At 39.6% G+C, this 23129-nt stretch overlaps 1 protein-coding gene and 3 non-coding genes across 4 annotated transcripts; all 4 read left to right on the forward strand.

Annotated features, from left to right (window-relative positions):
• The first annotated feature begins 14 nt into the window (after positions 1–14).
• ncapd2 (non-SMC condensin I complex, subunit D2) lies at positions 15–22854 on the forward strand. The gene is made up of 32 exons (XM_039619447.1): positions 15–168; positions 607–726; positions 1343–1418; positions 1496–1554; positions 1675–1850; positions 2311–2456; positions 2949–3076; positions 3247–3370; positions 3499–3646; positions 5450–5647; positions 5721–5855; positions 5941–6028; positions 7044–7251; positions 7387–7505; positions 8243–8443; positions 8581–8755; positions 9310–9394; positions 9549–9685; positions 11347–11479; positions 11678–11753; positions 11861–12076; positions 12226–12386; positions 14419–14530; positions 14661–14784; positions 15029–15184; positions 17785–17962; positions 18042–18136; positions 18693–18773; positions 19334–19517; positions 20752–20920; positions 21003–21119; positions 22551–22854. Exons 2-32 carry the CDS (start codon positions 609–611, stop codon positions 22631–22633), a joined length of 4206 nt encoding a protein of 1401 aa, XP_039475381.1. The 5' UTR covers positions 15–168; positions 607–608; the 3' UTR covers positions 22634–22854.
• On the forward strand, positions 1908–2220 carry LOC116323893. Its single transcript, XR_004199735.1, has one exon. It is a non-coding gene; the product is annotated as a small nucleolar RNA U85 (small nucleolar RNA).
• On the forward strand, positions 5020–5340 carry LOC120442858. The gene has a single exon (XR_005614987.1). It is a non-coding gene; the product is annotated as a small nucleolar RNA U85 (small nucleolar RNA).
• Positions 6117–6402, forward strand: LOC116323892. Its single transcript, XR_004199734.2, has one exon. It is a non-coding gene; the product is annotated as a small nucleolar RNA U85 (small nucleolar RNA).
• Positions 22855–23129: the final 275 nt, after the last annotated feature.

Consider the following 23129-nt stretch of genomic DNA (forward strand, 5'->3'; position numbering starts at 1 on the left):
AACGTGGGCGGGGGCATGTGACGTCAGAGTATCGCCGCTTTGGCGCGGTGTCCGGACAAATTTGAAAACTTGCTGGATTTAGACCGTTTGTAGACGGTGAATATTAACAGGCTACGCGTGTTTCTGTTGAGGTCCAGAGTTTGGCTAACAGGAGTACATTTGTTACGGGTGAGCTTTATGTTTATAAACTATAAAAAGTTAGTAGTTTGTTGTTGAAGCCATTTCCGTTTTACAATAATGTAACTGCGTGCAAGATACTGAGCTAGCCCTGCTAGTTAGCTCGCTAACTGTATTAGCAGTAGCTGTTTTGCTTAGGTTAGATAAACCCACAAAAATAAAGGTTACTCTTTGGTAAATAGAAGTAATTCTTATAACAGTCACATGCCTGGAGTGTCTTGGAGAGTCTTAAGCTGCACTTTAGCTCCTTAGCTAGGGTCAAGAACAAGTTAAATTGTAAATGTGTTTAGTCGAATATTCGACTATCTCGCTTTGTAAAATAGTAGGTAGCATCTTTAGAAGTAATATCAAATTCTTTCCCAAGAGTAGCTAAGTTAGTTAAACATGCAAATAAACGCTGCTTTTGTTTGTTTGTTTTAATTGATTCAGGGATGTCGTGGGACTTCTTTGTACCTGTGTGCGTGGGGGACCTTGTGAAGACTGGGGGGATCAACCAGTACGTCGTTCAGGATGTGGTCTCCGCAAAACAGCTCCCGTCCTATCTCAACAGTAAGTGGTCAACATGTAGCCAGGTCACTGATATGTTTTGTTTTGTCTTTTGGGGGGGGTTATTTATTTATTTATTTTAAACAAATTGTAGAACATTGGCACAGAAGTCATCGCTTTTTCTTCAAACACCTCCAACAAGTCATTACCACCCAAGAATTGTCCTGGGCTAAGAATCTGTCTCACTATGTTTTTACTACACCAACCTGCCAGAGGGTCTGCAGATGGAAATTACCTATAATCTGGCATATTTGCATTTGATAAAATGTTCATTAATGTGTATTGTACCTCTTTCTAAATAAAATAAAATAATTATAGTACTGGATTGCACCCAGCTTCTTCTAAAGTGTTTATCACCATCCCTTAAAACAAACAGTCTCCAATAAAGGGGTACTGCGATCTCTGAAATCTCAGACACAATTATGAATCCTTCCAAAGATTCCTGCTCTTTTACCACACGCCCAAGTAAGGTTAATTAAAATACCTATGTACTTGCATTTTTTGTTTTGTTTTGTTTTTTTTTACCCAAAATTACAAAATGTTGTCACTGTTCAGATACTTAGGAATGATTGTACTAGTATATTTATTTGTTTATTTTTTTAAATTCTGTTTCATACAGAATTCAAGGCAGCATTAAGGAGTCAGGGGCCTTTGTGTATACTGGAGCACTTCGACACTGGCTACAGTGTGCTGCAGTAAGTGTCTTCAGGTATTGCCCACTTTTATTTATTGTAATTATTACTGTACAAAACAACTGTCTTTGCTTCTTTAGGCACTGTAAGTCGGTAGATCTGGCTGTGAAAGAAGATACTCTGGAATTACTAGTACAAGGTTGCTTTTTTTTTTTTAAGAAAAAAATATTTTCTTAATGTTTAAATTGATAACTTTGATATGTTGATGTGCTCATATAACCTGATTTATTTTATTTTTTTTATACCCCTTGCCTTTCAGTGGTTAGTGGGTTGTCTGTTTCACTGCCGAGCATCCTTGTCTCCACCTCCCTCTCAGCTGCAGAGCGCAAGGAAAAACTTAACGCAGTTAAAATGAGCATCTTCCTGCTTTGCAAACTCACAGAGAACCTGGAGAGTGATTCCTATAGGCAGAATATTGTCACAGCAACTGGGAAGGTATGCTTATTGCTTACCTAGCTAAAGGGTTCTTTGCATATGTCTGTTATGATAAATGTCCACTGATGAGCTTTGACAAGCTTTATGATTCAGTCAGACTAAGATATTAAGTCTCTAGCCTGTTGTTATGTGGGTAGTCTTGGTTGTGTGGTAGAGTGTTATTGCATTACTGTAAGGGCCCACCCAGAGTGAAATTGACATTTTCTATGCTGTGCCACCTCAAGAGAAATTGGGTAGTATAAGCAGGAGCTGTCAAACAATGTGTGGATGTTTGCCATTGTGTGCATATTGATCAGCTAGCAAGAGGCTATCAGTCTCTGTATAGTTGGTTTGGCTGGTGTGAATTGTTTTCTTTGGTAATCTGAAGACATCTATTGTGATTTACTTGATCTCATTACTATATTAAAGATTTCATAGTCCAGCATCTATGAAGCTTAACTGCTCTTTTTATTATGTACAGGGTGGTAAAAAAGGCAAAGCAGGTGGAGAAGGACTCATGCAGTGGGACTCAGAAAGAGAGCAGGTGCTACAGGCACTTGTGCAGCTCTTCCAACTGGACATCCGTTCACTGTGGAGCCTCTCCTTGGTGGAGGAAGAGTTCATCAGGTACTCTGCTGTCAGGAGAGCTCTGGGAGAGAATACAGTATCACGTTTTGCTGGTTTAATTCAGTTAATTGGTGTCATTTACAACTTATCCATATCACTTCCGAGCATTCGGAACTCTGTAGCCTTAATTGTAACTCTTATGACAATGATGTGTGCCTCTTCATTAATAATCTACAATATCTAATAAGGTTAGAAGAACTTTGAACTGTGGTAAATTGCCTAATGTAATATTTTCTTTATGCACATTTCCTCACTTTCCACTTGTTTTATGGTTCTCAGTAAGGATAAATTGTTTGTCAGAAGACATTTATGTGGTAGTTTAATACTCACAACACTCCTAGCAGCACTTACCTCAGCTTTTAACATGCACTATGTGTATCTGATATTTCTGATGAATTCAAAAAGTTGTCTACTATTCATTGTGGGTTTTTGGTATCCAGGTCTTATCATAATCTAATATATAAAAACCCCCACACATTTCTCTCCTCTTAGCTGTGTGACCTGTTGCTGCTACAAGCTCCTTGAGAACCCAACCATAAGCCATGTGAAGAGTAAACCCACCAGAGACTGTGTAATCCACCTCCTGGGGTTGCTGATTAAGAAATATAATCACCTCCTGGGTGAGTTGGTCAGACAAATGCAGTCCTATTACAGAGGAAACAAATTAATCCTGTCACTTTTGCGAATATTGTCTATAAATGGTGGTGGTGGGGGCCACTATAAGGTGTTCAGCTTTTCGGCAGACATAGCTGACTTTAATTTTTTTTATTTCTCCTCTAAACTGTCACAGGTGCTGGTGTAAAAGTGATCCAGATGCTGCAACATTTTGAGCAGTTGTCATCAGTGTTTGCCCAGGCTGTGTCTGTGTGGAGCACAGAGTATGGAGTCAGAGCTATCATAGGAGAAGTCATACGGTCTGTACAATTTTTGTGTATGTACAGTATCCAGTATGCAGCTTGATTTTGTGAATCTGTTTGTGAAGTCTTATTTTGTGTTACAAATTCCTTTTTTTTTTCTTTTTTTTCTTTTTTTTAAATCTCAGGGAGATTGGTCAGAAGTCAAGTGAGGAGTTGGCCAGAGAGGGGTCGGGAGTCAAAGCCTTTGCCTCCTTCCTCTCAGAAGTCAGTGCTTTGGTGCCTGAATTGATGATTCCCAACATCAGTGTTCTCATCACACACCTGGAAGGAGAGGTATGAGCACCGAGCAGTGAGTAATTGATTGCAGCTCATGAATAAGAAAATTATTGTCCTTACATAAGTAGAGGCTGCCTGCCATATTGATTGGGTATAAACATTTGCTAATTAGAGGTCTACGTGATCATGTAAAACAGCACCAATTAATATTAATGACTCATCACAGTGACAGACTTGATGTGTGAGCAACAGGGTTGCTCATTAAAGGAACTGTCCCTGTGTGAGCCCACAAAGAGTGGGCAGTTTTAAATCATCACAAACCTCTGCTCCTTGTGCTTCTCAAGTGCTTTTTTTTTTTAAATTTCCTGTGTTGAGTTTTATGTAGTTTTGTTGGTCTAGGACAGCCTGGGAAAGGATCCATTACACTTTGGTCAAGTTTGTTGCTTTTAAATGTGCTATAGAAATAAAATTGACGTTGACATCTACAACTCTTTTACAGTTGTCAAGATCTTGTCATAGAATGGGTTGTCATTGGTTTTTGAAGTAATGTAAACACAAGATTAGAAAGGAATATAACAGTGTGGGGCGCTGAGCAAGCAGCATTCACTTTATTATTCTCTGCTATAGCCAGGAGACACTGTTTCTTGTATTTGGCTGGGTAACACACCATTGGACACTATAAAAAAATTTTTAAGACAAGACAAGGAAGGTTCTTTACAGCTCTAGTAAAATTTTATATAGTGCTTACATTACTCAGAGTAACGGGTAATGATTGGCTCAGATATTTACGCTATTTTTTTCTCTGTTGCAATGGTCACTGTGTCAGATTCGGCAATTGCAAAGTCATGAATCTTGCCTTTTTGTGACCGAGAGCCATGACAGACTACACATTAATTCTCTTTCAGTCATGCTTTGTGTCTTTCACAGTGTACAAGATATCATTGTTGGAAGGTTGTTTGCTAGGGATTTACAGGAAAAGAATCTAAATAGACCTCTGCATGATACTGGCTGTCTTCTGTCATTTCATACCTAGATACACTGGCAATGTCAGTCCTCTATTTTTGTCATGATTTGTACCCAGCTGTGCAGTTGAAAGAAACCCACAAGGCATCGCAGGTGTAATGTCAGTTTTCATCCATTATAGCGCATAATGTGAGAGCACAGAGCATGTGTTACACCCATTTTTGAACCTTGAAGACTCCCCTTTTCATTCACATTTGGCCATAATCATGCCTATATCTTATAGTCTAAATCTGCCATTGCATACTTCAAGTCTGTTTTTACATTTTCCAACCTTTCAGCAAAATACTTTTTCTCAGTTATTTCTACGCTTTCTAATGATTGTGTCCTACACTACAACTGTAAATTCAAGGCATTTTTTTTTCTTCAATCAAAGTACATTATCTTTAAAAAATAGAATAGAGTATTCTGCCCTGTGATGAGACCAAGGCGAATACGAGCTTACTGAATGAGAGTTGGGTTCCTCTTGCCTTGACTGGCAGGTAATCTTGGCAGTGCAGAGGAGGATTCCTGCTCTGCTGTAAGGGCCTGCCTACAGTGACTTGGCTCGACCTAAATTATTCCTCTGCAGTCACAGTGGAGTAATTTCTGGGTTGTCGCTGACAGCGTGTGTCTTATGTCTGTGTGTGTTTGTGTGCTGAATGTGTGTGTGTGCAAAAGGCAAGAAGTTCACCCAGCTTTCTTTTACTGTTCAGTGAGCCATGAGTTTTGTCTTTGGTAATCTGAGGGCTGAGTTCCTATTCAGGGTTTTCTGTTTTATTTTTAAAAGTTTTTGTAGGATTTAACAGATTGTTTCACTGAAATTTTTAATTTCCAGCCTTTTTCATTTCTTTTTCACAGAGTCACACAATGCGTGTTGCTGTCTGTGAGGTGCTGGGAGAGATCCTTGTGAGGGTCCTGTGCGGTGATGGGCTAGATGAGTCCGGTAGAGCTGACCGTGACCGTTTCTTTGACACACTGCAAGAGCATCTGCATGACTCACACTCTCATGTCAGAACACGTGTATTGCAGGTCTACACACGCATCGTCAACAGCAAAGTAGGTTTGCTCATCAGGTATTGTTTGTTAAACAGTGCTGTTGCTCCTGGTAACATAAGCCGTCTGTGTTTAGGCGCTGCCCCTGTGTCGGTATAGCGAGGTGATGGAGCTTGCTGTTGGACGGCTGATGGACAAATCTATAAATGTGGTTAAGAGTGCCATCCAACTGCTGGCAGCCTTCATAGCACACAATCCTTATAGCTGCAAGGTAAATAACAACTATGATTCAAACTCAAAATAACAGGTGTTCTTCAGGTTTCCTGATATAATTGAATATTTATCTTGTCTTTCAGCTGAGCAGCGCAGATCTGAAGAAACCACTGGAGAAGGAGACTGCTAAACTCAGAGAATTGAAGGAGAAACTGGAGGGGACAGCACCTGGTAAACAAAACCTGAGCGTTTATTCATAAGTATTGCTATGAATCTCCCCTGTAGTTTTATTTTATTATTTAAGACTAATTCACATTTTGCCCCGTGATGAGACCAAGGCGAATATGAGCTTGCTGAATGAGAGCTGGGTTCCTCTTGCCTTGACTGGCAGGTAATCTTGGCAGTGCAGAGGAGGATTCCTGCTCTGCTGTAAGGGCCTGCCTACAGTGACTTGGCTCGACTCGAATTATTCCCTTAAAGTTATAGCGGAGTAACCACGAGGATGAAGCTCACAGTGTGTGTTTGTGTGTAAGGGGCAAGAAGTTCACCCAGCTCTCACTGCTGTTCAGTCAGCCATGAGCTGTTTCTTTGGTAATCTGAGGGCCAAGTTCAGAAATTCACTTAAATTCAGCATGCCATGTGTGTCATCACAAACAAACAAAAACAAAAAAACAAACCAGTGTCTCAGAATTAAAACATCTGTCAACTGTGGCATCCAGTTATTAAACAAAATGTTTTTTTAACTTTACAGTTCAAAAATGTCTTTCATCTGATGTAACCATATTCATGCTGAAAACAGAAATCAGTATTGTAATTGGTTTGATGGATAGCAATACCACATAAATGATGAAATATAATATTTATTTTTAGATAAGTTGTTTGTTGGTTTCAAAACTCTTGAAGAAATCTGTTCTTGTTTGTTTAATCTGTTTTTCACAGTGCGGGGAAAAAATATTAACTTGTTTACTACATTGCCAGAAATCAGAACGTTTAAAATTTTTATTAGCTTTAGAAGAATGACAAGTTTAAATATGAAGACTCGGGAGCCCACCATTCCTTGCTAAATTCTTGGCCTAAACAACAATCATTCTGTCCTGCTGCTAAATATTCTGTTTTTAATCTCTGTTGGCACATTGTTGTACTATTACTTTTTTCATTTTCTTTTTTTTTTCTCTTACTCTTTGTAGGTCTAAGCTGAGTCATCACCATTGAATTTATTTTATTTTTTCTCTTTCCCTCCCGGCAGTGGCAGTGATTAAAGCATCTGAGCTGTGGGCTGCTATGGTGCCTGAGCTCCTCGTCACTGTCAGGAAAGAACTGGAGCCCACAAGCGAAGCAGAGAAGGAGCAGCAGGAGGATGAGGAAGGCGGGGAGGTGGAGGAGGAAAAGGAGGCAGAAGACGACAGAGCAACCGCAGTGAAGATAGCTCAGTACCTCCGTGTCAACAAGTACAGGTGATGATAATCACCGGTGGAGGCCTGTGTAGTGTCACTAACTGGAGGAATTTTTTTTCTCCCTTGCTGTCAGTAGCCTACAATTTTCATTTTTTATTTTTTTTAATGGGACTTTTTTTTTGTTGCATTCTACAGGAATGCTGTGCAGCTCAGTATAAGAGCTCACAGCTGCTTCCCAGAATCTGAGATGTTTGCTTCTCTGTCCACTCTCACACCTGAGAATATGATGGACACACTGGCTCTGATTTTCAAAGGTAAAAGTTGTACTCAGTACGGCTGAAAATTGCTCTTCCTGGTGACATTTAATAGAAGCTGTATTGAGAACATAAACATGTTTTTAATGTTTGTTGGCTTTGTCCCTGGGGGGTGTTTTTACAGCTGTCTCATTTGTAATGTGCACCATTCAGCCATGACATTAAAACCACTTAAGTGAATAACATCAGCTTTCTTTTTACAATGCAATATTTTGTCTGAAATCATGGTTCCTGGCATACATTACTTTGGGAAATACTCCCACCTATCCACACCTCATTGGCTCAGAAACTGTGTAAAGAACATGAAAAAGAACCCAGCATGTAGACCATGCCACCAAATGTCTACATTAGCAGCATTTCTGTAACTCCATCTGCTGCACCTGGAAAAAAATATTTATTAGTATCATTATTATTATTATTATTATTGTTATTATTATTATTATTATTATTATCATCATTATGTAATTAAAGGTGAGAGGGTTTGCTGTCGGTGGGCCTGTGCCAGACAATACAATATGTGCCCAGACTTCACACGCCTCGTCTTGAACCCATCCAAATAATTTTTTTAAAAAAGGCCTTGGAAAGTAGTAGGAAGTTGGGTTTTATATTTTAATATAGAACGTTTTTTATCTCATACAGTTTCATAAACAGTTAAGCTGCAGTCAAGCAACGTTTTAAACTTGGTTGATTGAACTCCCATTTGATCTTAAGTGTACAATACTTGATATTTTCCTTAGGCTCTGATGACGACACTTCCGAGCTCAACCAGAGTTTGCCACCGACGCCACAGAAAGAACCAGAGAAAGAGGGTGAGGATGGTGAGCTGAAGAAGCAAGAGATGTTGGTGCAGTACCTGAAAGATACAGAAACCTTCGCTTTACAAGTAGAGAGAGCAATCTCTGTCATCAACACCATGCTGTACTGGAAAACAACTTCAGGTAGACGGCCATATCCATTACACAGTAAACGAATTTAATCTTGTAGTTTTCAGTAAAGTTTTTTAATCCAACAACTGTAATAAGATTTTAAAAAAAGATAGAATCCTCAGCTGTTATTTGTTATTGTTTTTTTTTAGTGGTCCAGGAGGCTGTGCAGTTTTGTGTGACGGTGTGCGAGTTCAGTGTCGCTAACTCTATCAGTGGAGTGAGGAAAATGTTGCCTCTGGTTTGGTCAACTGATGCTGCAATTAAAGATGCAGTCATTCAGGCTTACAGGCGTCTGTATCTGAACCCCCAGGGAGACACCATCAGGTTTGTAAGACTACACACATATTTGAATTGTGAATAAGTTACTAATAATATACTAATAAGTTGAGCATACTGGCATTATGACATTAAAAATAACTAAGCTAACACAAAATACATGCTGTAAGCTTCTCTAAGATGGTTGAAAATAGAAAGTATTGCTTCTAGAAAGACTTGTTCTTCCATCCTTGAATTCTTTTTTTTTTTTATCCAGTTCATGGTTGTGGGACTTTTCTGTTTGCATATTTATTTTAATCAAAACAAAATACTGTTATACTTCTAATTATGTCATTTTCTGTAATCTTTTTCATTAACAATTACAGTTGCATTAGGCTATTGCTGGTGTAACATCACTGACTAAAGCGCGACTCATATATCATTTAATAAATATAAATAAATAAAATGACTTGTCTAGCTTGTATTGTTTGGTCCATTTTTTATTTTTTTTTTAAATCAAATTTTATTATAATTTTTAAGGCCTGGGCCAAAATTAATGGTAAATACAATATTGTGATTAAAGCAAAACCTTAAAAACAAGCATCTGTCTAATCCTTTTTTAGGATGAAAGCCCAGACTCTTGTCGACAGTCTCTCTGAGCTGATGGTGGATGCATCTCTGGGAACAATCCAGTGTCTTGAGGAAATTGTGAGTGACTCTGTTATTACTCTCATGGATATTTCCGTGTGTGATGCTCGGCTATAAAAACACATCCTCTAATACTGACACATTAGTGTCTCTATGTTGAGGTATTTTGAATTCAGTTGTATTTTACTGTAACCATTCAATTATATCTCTATAGGTGCAGGAGTTCTTCAGCAGTGGCAGCAATCTCCAGTCCACTGTAGTTCAGGTCTTGTGGGAGAGATTTACCGGTAAACGGGAAACTTCTAGCTTATACAAGCGAGCTGCAGTCTTACTGTTGGGCATGGCTGCAAGGTGAGAGTTCCACTGCTCTAAATGAGCCCAAAGTGACTGGAGTCCCTGTACTCCAGCGGTTATGTATATATAGCACATATATAGTTTTTGTTGTTAAGCCTGTAAAGTGTAGTTATCACCTGTGGAATTGTGATCACTCCTTGTTTTTACTTACTTTTTCATTCTGTCCATGTTATAATCTGACCTTATTTTTGTTTATAGTACTCTGTGCAGCAGAGTAGATGGGACGTCACCCAAAACGTTTATTGTGAGGTGTACAATAATTACATATGGTGCTTTACAGCTTGTACAAAGCTTCAAAAGCCTTACTTAATTAAACTTTACCTCATTTTTGTCTTCAAGATCATCATCTTGTGCTCCTCCAGACTGTTTACTGTGTGTTGCTGTGTATTTAGCTTTTTCCAGCTTGTTAAATACAGTAGAGTGAAGGAGATCCAGCAGAACAGAGCACATAGTTCAATTGTATCAGGACATTTTTAATATAGCCTGATGATGATGATGACAATTATTATTATTATTAGTTTTATTTATTTATTTTTTTTATGCTTGCCCCACAACTCTTGCATAAGTTAATACATACAAAATGTGTTGCGCCTGCTTATAACTTGTTTAATGTAGATGAGGGAAGGGCATTTTGAATTCCGCTGGCTCTCTGTGGAGGAGCGTGGCAAATTTTGTACTGAGTCATGGTGTTCTTGCTCAGCTAGCTCTTTATAATTTTTTTTCACATGTGGCTGACAGCAGCTAAGCTACAATCTCATTATGTCCCCATTATATTTTGTACTGACGATGAATGTGTAAAAATACATTGCATGTTGAGGGAACAGGACTGTTTCTGAAACCGTTTGAGTTAGAAAACATGATACAAAAGTACTGGAATAAACATTATATTTACTATTTATAAGCTATATATGTTAAGTCACATGGAAGCAGATTTATTCTAATACAGTGACTTTATGTACATACATATACTATATCAATATTTTTGTATATATATGTATATATGTGTGTATGAGAGAGAGAGACAGAGACCAGCTTCCATGTGTTATTGTTTAATTACAATTAAGTTGACTAAACGTTTAAAAATCTGATAAGTCTGTGCTATCCCTTACCACACAAATGACTGTACATCACTTCCTTTCACTTCCTTTTACGTTTTGGTCCTGCATCGGCTACTTGACATTCAGTAAATCCTCCCATTAGTCAGAATACAAGCCCTGCCTCGGCTCCTCTTCATTGTAATCCAAGTCACGACCATATAACTGGGCCCCTTGCCAGTGCATTTTATATATATTTATAAATATATATACATGTTCCCTCTCAATCTGCCTCAAAGACTGCCACTGTTCTAAAGAGCAGTGAGAGAGAGGAAGAGTAAAGAGTCTATCTGCAGTCCACCCACACTGCTGCCTCTCTTCATCCAGCATCAGTAGCATTCATAACCTATTAAACCTTATGTGCTTCTCCTCACCCGTCCTCCTACAAGTGTTATCTGGTCTGTACCCTAGCACAGTTAAGGCCAGCATGGAGCATTCGGGGTAATGTAGGGCAGAGATGTTCTTACTTCTCTTTGCGTAATCACATGATCAGTTAGAACTATAAAATCTGTACTTTAGTTCTCTTGGTAAAAGTGTGTGTTTGTATGTGTGTGTGTACACCAGGGCAGAGAGAGAGGTGGTGCTCGGTAATCTGGACACTCTTTGTTCAGTGGCTCTGGGTGAAAAAGTGACTGAAGACTTCCTTCTGGCCAGAGACACAGTTATTACCATCTGCAACATCACTGATCATGTCAGGGTAAGATGATATAAAGCATACCTTTTTAAGGATTTCTTGATTATGGCTATATGAGTCAGGAAACTAAACTACTACCTATCTATAGGTAAAATTTTGTTAGTTTAATATTTTCAAATTAGTGAATTTATAAAATGCCCAGTTTGTGGCTTGTGGGGTCCAGGACAATATTACCACCTTGTACTGCACTGTTTCCAATAGCAGTCAAAGGGTGCTCCATTCAGACTGCCTCAGGACCATCAGCTGTTCAGCTGCCTCACACAGGCCGTCGCCGAAGGTAAATTCACAAAAATGTGCCCCATTCTTGACAATTTTTCTGTTTTTCATTCTTTTCTTTCCCTGCTCGTGGTTTCTTCCTCTGACTGCCTTCTGTGTTTGCTTCAGGTGTGGTGATGGAAGACCCTTACTGGCAGAGCTTCATGGAACAGGCTGTCCGTCTCATCTACTTCCTGGCTGAATCGCCTGACCAGCTGTGCTCCCGGCTGCTCCAGCGAAGCGCCCGCCTCTTACTAGATCAAATTGCAGAAGGTGGCGAAGTCAACAAGGATGCTGGCCAAATGCAAGATGGCTCTCAAGAGTCTAATGAGCAAGGTGAACAAGGTGAGTCCCATCATTGCTCTTTGAGCACTTTTGTGTTCTGAAGTGGGACTAAGCATTTGCAGATTTTGATGTCTGAACAGACACTATGTGACATACACGGTGCTTTATACTCTTAATCACACACAACAACATGTCTTTCCCTCCTGCAGTGAACTGTGTGTGTCTGGCCCAGCTGTTGGCTGTGTGTGGCTGCGTGGCTTTCTGGCAGGTGTCTCACCTTGAGCGCAGCGTGAGTGCTGAGCTGCGGAGGAGGAGAGGAGAGACGGAGGAGAGAGAGGAGAAGGAAAAAGGGCCAGCCGGAAAAGCTAAGGTAATGATGATGTGCTGTATGGATGTTATAGACAGTATAATAAAAATCCATTTGAAGTTCAGCAAAATTAGATAACAAATTCAAGGATCTAACTCTATCAGACTTTTGAAAGCATTTTTGCTGCCCTGTGGCAGTGAAGAGTTTAATTAACTACTAATCTAACTACTATAGGGGTATACTAACTGCCATTTATTACTATTGTTGTCTCTGTGCTATTTGAGCTAATCAGTGGGTTGACTGAGAAAGAAAAGATACCATATGTTGCCAGCCCATTCAGTGTGAGAGGGAGTATTCAGTATTTTATGACATAACCAAGATATAAGTCATGAGTGCAATTACTAGCAACCCCAATTAAGTTTAGTGGCCATCTTTTACTTTAAAGTATAATCAGGCATCTGTGCACAAATGTTTCGCTTGACAAAAGCAGACACGTTTAAATGTCAGGGTTTTTTTTTTTTAATGTACTTCTAAAGGTACTCTCGTGTGACATAAAAATTACACATGAATCCATAACCCCCTGTGTGGCAAAAAGCTTTTTGATAATCAGACCAACCCTCAGCAGGATGCCTTTTTCATACTTGAGGGGGTAGGGACAAATAAGTAATTACTTCTGCCTACTCCTTTTCAAACAAATAATGAAATGATATTTGGAAATGATTGTGAAGGCACATGTTTGAAATAAAAATGAACTGAACTGAACTGAACTGAACCCTCAGCAGGATGGCTTGATGAGATTTCTTTTACTGATGGAATCAGATGAGTGATGGTTCATAATCGTTCAGCCCATCAGGGAGCAGGAAGATAAATGCTTCCTCAATTAGCATTAGAAGTTTCCAATGTTTTTTTTCTGTTCTTTTTAGTTTTTATTTGTGTCTTTTTAGATAGTCATGGAGAAAAAAATATGGCAGAGACACAAGGCACAATTGGTAGAGTCAAACCCAAAATGTTACTGTCACCTGTTTTAAACCTTGACAAGAATTAATGATAGTCAAGCCAGGGTCCCAAAGTCCACGAGGGCCGGTGTCCCTGCAGGTTTTAGATGTGTCCTGATCCATCACAGCTGATTTAAATGGATAAATGACCTCCTCAACATGTCTTGAAGTTCTCCAGAGGCCTGGTAATGAGCTAATCATGTGATTCAGGTGTGTTGACCCAGGGTGAGATCTAAAACCTGCAGGGACACCGCCCTCGTGGACTGAGATTGGGGACCCTGGTCTAAGCTAACTCTGTGACTGTACCTCTAACTCTGTGCTTGCTAACACACATTGCAAATATACATTCTTAGGTGCCACATTCATGATTCCAAAAGCACTTCTGTAATAATGTGAGATACTGGCATTTCTTACTCATTACCAGATAATAACCATATTATCACACATGTATTTGCAACATGCTAACCTTATTTTGTCTCTAGAGGGGTGTACAATGAAACAAGATTAATAGGTTACAGATTTCTGTTCAGAAAGTTTAGTGACTTTTTTTTGTACCTGGTTAGATAAACATGGTAATTTATGCTGAACACTGAGAGTGTGCTCAGCATTAGAATAATTAACTCAAGTTAAAATGATTATTTGAGCCTTCTGTGTGCTATACCCTGTTTTTAAGTTGTTGGGGGTTTTTTTGTTGTTGTTGTTGTTTGTTTTGTTTTTTTTAAGCTGCATTGATCTCTCGTCTTATTTGCAACAGAATTGCATTTTACTGTTATGTTTATAGATTTTACCACCATTTTTATCATAATCATCTAATAATGTGGGTCGAGATCATTTTTGTGAGAATCATATGAGGCGTGAAACACCCCTCTTTATGTGATCATGCACAGAACATGAAGCAAGAAAATGTGGTTCAACAGAGCAAGTTCACAACCACAGTCATGATGGCCATCATCTCCAACTGGGGTTTGCTAAGCTACCTAACGCAAAGAAAGTCTGGCTTTGGTGAACTTCCTCTGTAGTACACCCCCCTGAAGTGGCTGCATTTTATATTATTCTGCAAAAATTGTAATCTATTTTAAAATGTAATGGCTTCCAAACAGCAAACCGCCAATGAGAGCACTATGGAGGAGGAGCTTGGGTTGATCGGTGCCTCTGCTGAAGATACAGAGGCTGAACTCATCAGAAACATCTGTGAGACAGAATTACTGGCTGGTAAAGAACCCAACCTTTTTTCTTTTGTTTGCCTGCAGTCACACTAAACAACATTAACACCCCCCCATTCATACTACAGTCTTTTTATAAACCACATAAATACCCCACCTCCATCCCCTCTGCTCTCTAGAGGAGAACCTGCTGAGTGCATTCCTTCCCCTGCTGGTGAGAGTCTGCAGCTCCCCAGGACGTTATTCCCACCCGCAGCTCACCACTGCTGCCTGTCTGGCACTCTCTCAGTACATGATGATTAGGTAAACACATTTCACTTTTCACTACATTTATGTAGTGGTAATGCTGTTTGGTGATTAATTAGGTTTTTATGCTCATGGTTGGAGAAAGGCTGTAATTCTATGTGTTGAGGGCAGTTTTATAAACAGAATTTTATTAAATCTGTTTATAAAACAGTGGCCCAAGCACTTAGCAACTTTATTGCTAACTTAAAGATTGAGACTTTAAATGCATTTCTTTCTTTCTTTCCCTGTATTTCTTACAAAGCCCATCAGTGTGTGAAGAAAACATCCGTCTCATGTTTACTGTTCTGGAACGCTCTACTCTCCCTGTGGTTAGGGCTAATGCCATAATAGCCCTCGGGGACCTCACTGTCCGTTTCCCAAATATTTTGGAGCCCTGGACGCAGAATCTCTATGCAAGGTATGTAATGACATGTTCAGCTTGATCAGCTCAGTAATGTGAAACTAATTTGTCACAGTAGCAGCTCATTCTTATTGCTCTCCCCATACTAATAGACTCTCTTCCAGTTAGGAGCACATTATCATAATATCTGTAGATTTGTTTCCCACCCAAGATTATAAGTGACAACCTACACTTGATGGCTCAGCTGAGTGGGAGGTACTGTAAATGACGTTTCATCATTTCATGGCATACAACACCCCCCTCCACCCCTTTTTCCTTTGCTTGTAGTCTCGAGCCATCTTCATCCAGATCCCACCAACACGACGTCTCAGTGTGCTGCGACTCTCAGCCACTGAAGTGTTGCCGCTGTCACAATGCTCCACTGAGCCACATGATGGGAAAAGTTTACTCTTTCCATCATGACTTTTTAATGGTCGGGGGGGAACAAACTTTCAGATGATCTATGTTAGCAAACTCTCATGTGTGCCTTGTATTCTGACCCTTACGGTTGCCATAGGAACCAGCCATTGCCTCGTGGCTTATAGAAAACCCACCCCCACTCGTGAACTGGGATGAAACCTCGGACCACCTCAGACAACGGCCCCTTTAGACAAGGAACAGCTTAATTACTAGTATGTCACGGTTTGTGGCTGGAGCCAGTGAGTAGTGTGTTGTAATTATACAGAGTGGCTGTGCGAGCAGAAGGGAATAATTTTGAGAAAAGTCAAATGTTCTTCAACTTGTAGGTATGCTTTCATTTTGAAAAATCACTTGGCAGTCTATTTCTCCTGCACAAAGTTGCACTGTTTTTTTTTTTTTGTTGTTTTTTTCTGTAGCCAACTTAGAAGCTGAAGTTCCTCTGTTTGATGAAGTGGGGTTTTAATTATAATGCCTGATAATGCTCACATTGAGGTGGTTTGGACATGTAAAACATTCTGTTCTTTTTATAATGCGTCATTGCCCTCCTAGTGTTTTGTACCTGATAAGCATTTCATAGTATTCCCTAATTGTCTGCCTCACACCAACACCTCCACTGTTCTCGAGGCTGCTGCCCTGCTGGCGCCTCCTGATAAGCGCATTAAGAATTAATTACCCTGTTCATTGCTGTTGTAAGCCTCTGCATTGGCATGTGGAAGTACCATGTACATGTTTCTGATCGTCTGCCAGGAGTGCTGCTCTCTGCCATAAATGAGAAATGGCTAATGAGTTTCTTTTGCTCTGTGGTTTTGGGTGAGAGTAAATCTAAATTGGTTTCAGAGTGGTATCAGATTGCCATGCCACAGCCTGTCCAGTCCCATTATATTAAACTTTACTGAAACCAATGTTGTTTGGTTTCAGTAAAGTTATGGCTAATTCTAAGTTCGTATGACAGGAGAGATGACAAATTCAAAGGTGGCCAGACATTTTCGCCTCTGTTTCTGCAAAACAAGCAATGTGGCTACACACAGTTACTCAGCGACTTCCCATTACTTTTTCATTCACATTGTACAGAAGATGAATCCAGGCTTTTTCTCCTCTAGCACCTCCAACAGATAGAATTTCAATTAACCAGTACAGTATCTCAATGCCAACTTTTTGAAATGTATGTCATTTTGTACACACATTCATTCTCCCCAGATGTTAGACAGTTCATGCTGAACAAATTGTCCATCATCATGCTGAAAATGATATTTTGTCCTATTGACATTAACAATGGTGGGAAAATTCATTCAGGTGTAGTGTTTTTCAACCCTGAAAGATTCATGTGTCTATTCCTAGACCTCGGAGGTCATTAGACCTATTATCGTGGAATAAATGTAGTAAATTTCAACATGCCAGATGTTGACGCACTATCTTTTACTGGAGTGCCTAAAACCCGGTCAGAAGTAAAATGGTTACAGCACAATAATCTGACATAGTTAGTAGCAACGGGAGCACTTGCTATAGTCTAACCTTTTGACCAGTGTTTTAAATTGTATAGTTTTCTATCATCCATGCTTTAGTCTCTAGTTTCTTTTGTTTTACTTGCAATAGTCAAAATTTGAAACAGTAGGTAACTGTGCTTCTAATCCTGCCACAAGGTATGAGACCCAGAAACGCCACTCTGGGGTCCTTTGGGATGTCACAACCTGAGAACATTATCCCAGAACAGTTTGACTGATTTTTCTGTTTCTTAACCTATTGCCAATGTTGAAACCTGATAGTTCCCTCAGCGCTAACTGTATTGTGTTAACTGCTAGCGATCAAAGCTGGCATATTTAATTGAGATGGAAAGCATCTTGGTTTTCTTACCTGCTAAATATCAGAATGATTTTTGTTTGTGTGTACGCCAACATGTTGTTTGTGTTTAGCTAAGAGTACGACTATGGCAAAATGCAGCTTTGTAAAAAAGCTATCATGGTTTGTAGAGTGCAACTTTTTTCTAAAGGGGATTCCCAAAGAGTGGGCTGTAGGAAATAATTTGCAGTAAATAATCAAATCGGAAAATTAAATTTAAAAGATATCATTGAATTGGGCTTTGAAAATACACATTTCTCCCATTAATGGAAAATCGACCTCCGATCATTAGAAGATCAAAATGATGCGTAACGAAGGAAATACTTTGTCTAATTATTATTATTTTTTCCTCCATCTTTCAGGCTGAGTGACGAGGTTCCTTCAGTAAGGCAGACAGCTGTGACTGTTCTCACTCAGCTGGTGCTTAAGGATGTCCTCAAGGTCAAAGGTCAAGTCAGTGAAGTGGCCGTACTGCTAATTGACCCTGACTCGCACATTAACAGCCTGGCCCTGAACTTTTTCAATGAGCTTGCTACAAAGGTAGACCACATCCAGAAGGCTTCATGGAGTCTGAGTGACAGGGAGTGTTTTTAACCATGTTCTTTGTGTTACCCATCAGGACAATGCGATATACAACCTGCTCCCAGACATCATCAGCCGCCTGTCCGACCCAGAGAGAGGCATGAGCTCAGAGGACTTCAACACAATTATGAAGTGAGATGCACAGCTGTGTACCATGTCGTGTTTTCGTTTTCTTACTGCATCAACTGTGAAGCAGACCGCAGACTTGGGGCAAATGATGCAAATGACGCCTTGTTTAACCCCCAAGCAACCAAGCTATTTTGGCAACTGAAATGACTACTGTCATTATGACCCCATTATCTTAGACACAAGAATACTTACTACACGGTTCCTTAGTCTGATTCCATCTATGACAAATATTCTGCAAATGTTCTAATGTAATTAATTATAGTTTTTTAATATTTTTAATGAATGGATAAGAAGCAAAGCTAGTTTTTAAACAAAATATTTAGTTTTCGGATATGTCAGAACAAGATATAATACCTATATACCTTTTGCAATGTAGAAGAGGTAGGTTAACAAATTCAAACATTTTTACAATATTAAAAATAACACCTCAGTGGCACCTACAGTATAAATATACAGACGACCCCACTCTCACTTGACTTTAAGAATTTTTTTAGGAGAAATTCAAGAACTAAATGTTCTTTCTTGTTTAATAAATGTTATATTGTGTGTTTGTTTGCAGACAGCTGTTCTCCTACATCACTAAAGAAAGGCAGACTGAGTCTCTAGTAGAGAAACTGTGTCAGCGCTTTAGAACTGCAAAGTGAGTTCTCTTCCTCCATTTATTTCCCATCCTCACCTCTAACCTGGATCCCTTGTTTTGTTTTGTTTTTTCTTTACCATTTCCTTTCTACTTTCTTGTGTGTCCTGCTGTAATTGTGTGTGAAGCGGGGGTGGATGTGTGGGTAATTAGTGGGTGTTTTCACTGAGAGCTTTGACAATTAAAGCAAATTCACAGTTCACTTCACCTGTCACCTACACTTACATCTTCTTATTCACCGATTTTGTCATGGAAACTGTCTTCCTGTATGGTTGGGGACTGTAGACAGAACAATTGGCCTGGCCATGCTTTAGCTTCTGACTCATACTCCATCCATTATCAGAGCTCAAATGAAGGGCATTTTATATTATACGTTGGCAAAATGAATTTGGATATAAGAAGGTTCTGGGAAAATGAAATTTGGTCTAAATGTCAGGGCAATGCAATGTTCATGAGGAATGAGCTTTTTTTTATTGAGTTTTAGAATTTCTATGCACTTTGTTTTCTTAAGTCAGGTTTCCCCCCCACAATTTCTCATGTTCAGATTTTCTTTCTCTCCTCAGGACAGAGCGTCAGTGGTGTGACTTGGCCGTGTCTCTGTCTCTGCTCTCCATGTGCGAGCGTGGTTTCAAGAGGCTGCAGGAATGCTGGGAGTGTTACAGTGACAAGCTGACTGAACCGGGCGTCTACCAGCCTCTGCTCTCCATCACCGCCAAGCTCCGTAGAGGGGCTAAAGCACAGTTTAAGGTATATTATTCCCTGTTTAAGTCAGTTCTGCAGTGACCACGTGGTCACGTGTAGCTCAGGTCAGCTACTAACCGGAAGGTTGGTGGTTCGATCCCAGTCTGCATGCCAAATATCCTTGGGCAAGATACTAACCCCATGTTGCTCTCCGATCCAACGAAGTGTGAATGTTAGATAGGCACTAACAGCTTAGAAAAAGTGCTTCTGTGAATAGGTGTGATTGGGTAAATGAATTAGTTGTATAAAGTGCTTTGAGTGCTCAGAGTAGAAAAGCGCTATATAAGAACCAGTCCATTGCACCTGTCTATGCACCCTTCGGACCAACTTCAGAGAGCTATGACAGGAATGCTTACCAGCCATCTGTGTGATCCACACAGACGGAGACTTAAAGTGGAACGGTGGATACTTTGTCTGTGATCAAAAGCTTCTATTAGCAGGTGTACAAATTGCTAATAAGTAACTGCTTACATTAAAGCAGTGAAGGAAAATTGAGTTAAATTCAGTAATAAATTACATGGTCAAACTGTTTTCCTTACTGTTTGGCAGCACCTGAAGTGGCTCTGCTTTTTCTGCCTTAAATGCGTAAAACTCAAAAGGCAATTCAACAAAAGAAGCGCCTTCTGGTGGTTGAACAAATAAAAACAAACCCAAAGAATTCCCTCCTATGCTGCTGTTCATTGAGATCTTTTCAGCTCATTTGGTTTGAGGACCAATATTCTCATGATATGATGACGCATATGTGCATCCATCTGTCTGAGATGGATGCACAAGATCTGCTACTACTCCAAGAGTCCTTCACCCAAACTGTGCTCAAGGGCAAGGGTCACATTTGTTGTTTTATGCACAATAACCTGCAGACTGTGATGGACTCATTGTGTCAAGGCTTCTGGGCTTCATATCCAGACGCTGCCTTCTGCTTCCTGTGTGTAATTTTTTTTTTAGAGTCTGACTACAATACTTGTAAAATCATTTAAAAAAACAAAACTAGTGCTGTCAGCATTAATCTTGTTAAAATGATGTTAACGCCATAACTGCATTAACGCGGCAAATCTCGGTTAGTGAGTTACCGCGGATCGCCCCGTGTGTGGGGCTTGGGTGTGATCTGTCCTTTGGTGTGAATAGAGATGAGGGAAATGTCTGTATTAGAAGACTCTGGTTTGCTGAACGTTTAAGTGGTCAGTGAAGGATAAAATGCCAGTTCAATCCATCCCATGCTAATGTTAACTTTGTTTTCCAGGCTCAGGTAGATGAGTTTGAACAGCGTCTGACTGCAGTTCACACACGGGGACTGGAGAATGTGGAAAGCCCAGAGATGGATGAGGAAAACCAGAAAGCAGAAGTGTCTGCTGAGAAGACAGTCACGCGAACACCTGCGCCCACCAGAGGCCGGCTGAAGTCAAAGCGAGGTCAGGAGTCAGTCTGCTTTGAAGAACCTTGTTGTTTCTCATTTTAGTTACACAATAAATTTTATGTTTATTTTTATTGCAGGTCAGGGAAAGCCCTCAGTTTCAAAATGTGATGACAGTTTTGTCACGCCTCACAAATCTCGCAAGTCTAAGAAGCCTGCAGTCACCTTCAGCAGTGATGAGGAGGAGGATGAAGAGGGTGAGTGAAGCCACTTCATTAAGTCACTATTACACTTAATTTGCAAACGGTTTTAATGGGTTTTGTAGGAAATTACTTTTTGCAGCGGATCAGTTGTTTGGAATCAAAAATTATTTTCCTTAAAGGGGACGTGTTGAGCTTTTTCCCCTCCTTTAATCGTTTTTTTTCTTTCCTTCTTTTTTTTTTTCTTCAATCTTGTGTGGTAGATACCCACCTTATGTTTGCAAGGAGCAGCAAATCACAAAGTTAACTTAAGCATCCTATTAAATAAGCTAAAACGCCTTATTTAAAAGGATGATGTGAGGGGCTCGGTAGAAGACAAATAAGGATAGTTTAGACCTGCGTCATGCAAAGCTACTCTCCCTCTCCAAGAATCAGAATCTGGAGCACACTCAGCCCCTTTTTAATATACATCTGCTGATTCATTTTGTCATCTAAATACATCTTTTTAAGGCAATTCATTTTTTTCCTCATTATATCCATTGAATTGTAACATGTCAGATAATAGCAAATGACAGTTTTCCGTTATTTAAGTAGAAACTTTTTGTCGTCCAGTTCGCTGGATTTTAGTAAGTGTTTAGTATGCTCTGTTTGTCACTGCAGTGTATTGAATTTGTCTCATTAGCTTGTAAAACGTGATTTATAGTACTGCATTGAATCTCCGTCATCGTGGGCGATGCCATCATTATTATATTTGTCCTCTGGTGTGTCTGCTCTGCTCCGAGCTGCTTCATGTTGAATTAGGAGCTAATAAACAATGATTTCATAGCTGACTGACAAAGTTATGTTCAGAGAAAAAAAGCGCCAGTCAGACCTATGGCAGGTGTTGTGGTTAGGTGAGGTGTGTGTCGCTACAATGTGCAGTGAGATAAGCTGCACTGTAGAGTTGACATAGTGCTATAAATCAAGTGTTACAAATCAATAACATTCTTTGGATCAATACACCAGAGTTCAGAGTACTTAGACCACTAGACTGAGATTGGGGAGCAGCAGCTGAGACGATTTAAGGCTGTTGGACCTCTGTGGGTCTAAAAAGTGAGATGTGCATTGTTGCAGCACTAATCCGAGATCTGTGGATATCTTTTGAAGGATTTAATTTTTTTTAAAAACAACACTACATGAAAAACTAACCACCATTTCCAGAGAACTATTATCATCTCCAGTTATCTTTTGATTTCCATGATTAATTAGACAAAGTGTTTCAGGTAAGATTATTTTTTTAAGCTTTTGATTAGACTTGAGTTACTGAAACACTTCTGAGTTGCAAAAATATATTTTAAAATAATTAGACTTGAATCTGTTCCTGAATATTTCTTGTGTGGGTTTTTCAGCTGTTCTTATAGTGCATGGCTGTTCCCAGACATCGTCAGTACTCGTCCCACTTCATTATGTTTCAATTTCCTTTTTTCTTTTTTTTCCCACCTTCATCAGATGCTGTGATGGCAGAGAGCGAGACCCCTAAAGTGACAACACCCATCGCACGCACGTCTCGACGAGCTCGCCTCAGAAACTGACTCTGATTGTCCTCGTTTTTTATCTTATTTCTGTGTATCTTTGGAAATCTTTTTATCTGTAATGAAACATTGTACTTGTTGGTTTTTTATTTTACTTTTTTTCTTTTAATATTGGTACTTGGCACCAATTCTAAACTACGCATGATGATGTGTAAAGACACAAAATCAAGTAGCCTTTTAAAAAACCTGGTTCTGGTTTTCATTAAAAAGAAAGAAAGAAACCTCCCTGTCTCAGTTTTATTCCTCTGCTCACATGTGTGAACGCTTGTGAGTCCGCTGGGTTATGTCGAGTAAATTTATACCATCATTACAAACCGCTTTGAATGTCTGCTTGGATCATGTTTGGACAGCGGTGTTTAATGGGCTGCCACAGCTTGCCCAGACAGTATTACTACCCCACATGGTTCCCTACTTCACCTTCCTCAGCTCTCTTTTCCTTTCATATGTTGTTTTCAACAATTTCAGGTTTCAGTCTTTCTCTGATGACCACATTTCA

The sequence above is a fragment of the Oreochromis aureus genome, linkage group 11 (genome assembly GCF_013358895.1).
Source record: "Oreochromis aureus strain Israel breed Guangdong linkage group 11, ZZ_aureus, whole genome shotgun sequence".
Classification (NCBI taxonomy): domain Eukaryota; kingdom Metazoa; phylum Chordata; class Actinopteri; order Cichliformes; family Cichlidae; genus Oreochromis; species Oreochromis aureus.

Coding starts and splice junctions, on each gene's coding strand:
- ncapd2 (XM_039619447.1), top strand. CDS start 609: ATGTCGTGGGACTTCTTTGTACCTGTGTGCGTGGGGGACCTTGTGAAG. Junction 18,774..19,333: donor CAGCGCTTTAGAACTGCAAA/GTGAGTTCTCTT, acceptor TTCTCTCCTCAG/GACAGAGCGTCAGTGGTGTG. Junction 19,518..20,751: donor GGGCTAAAGCACAGTTTAAG/GTATATTATTCC, acceptor TTTGTTTTCCAG/GCTCAGGTAGATGAGTTTGA.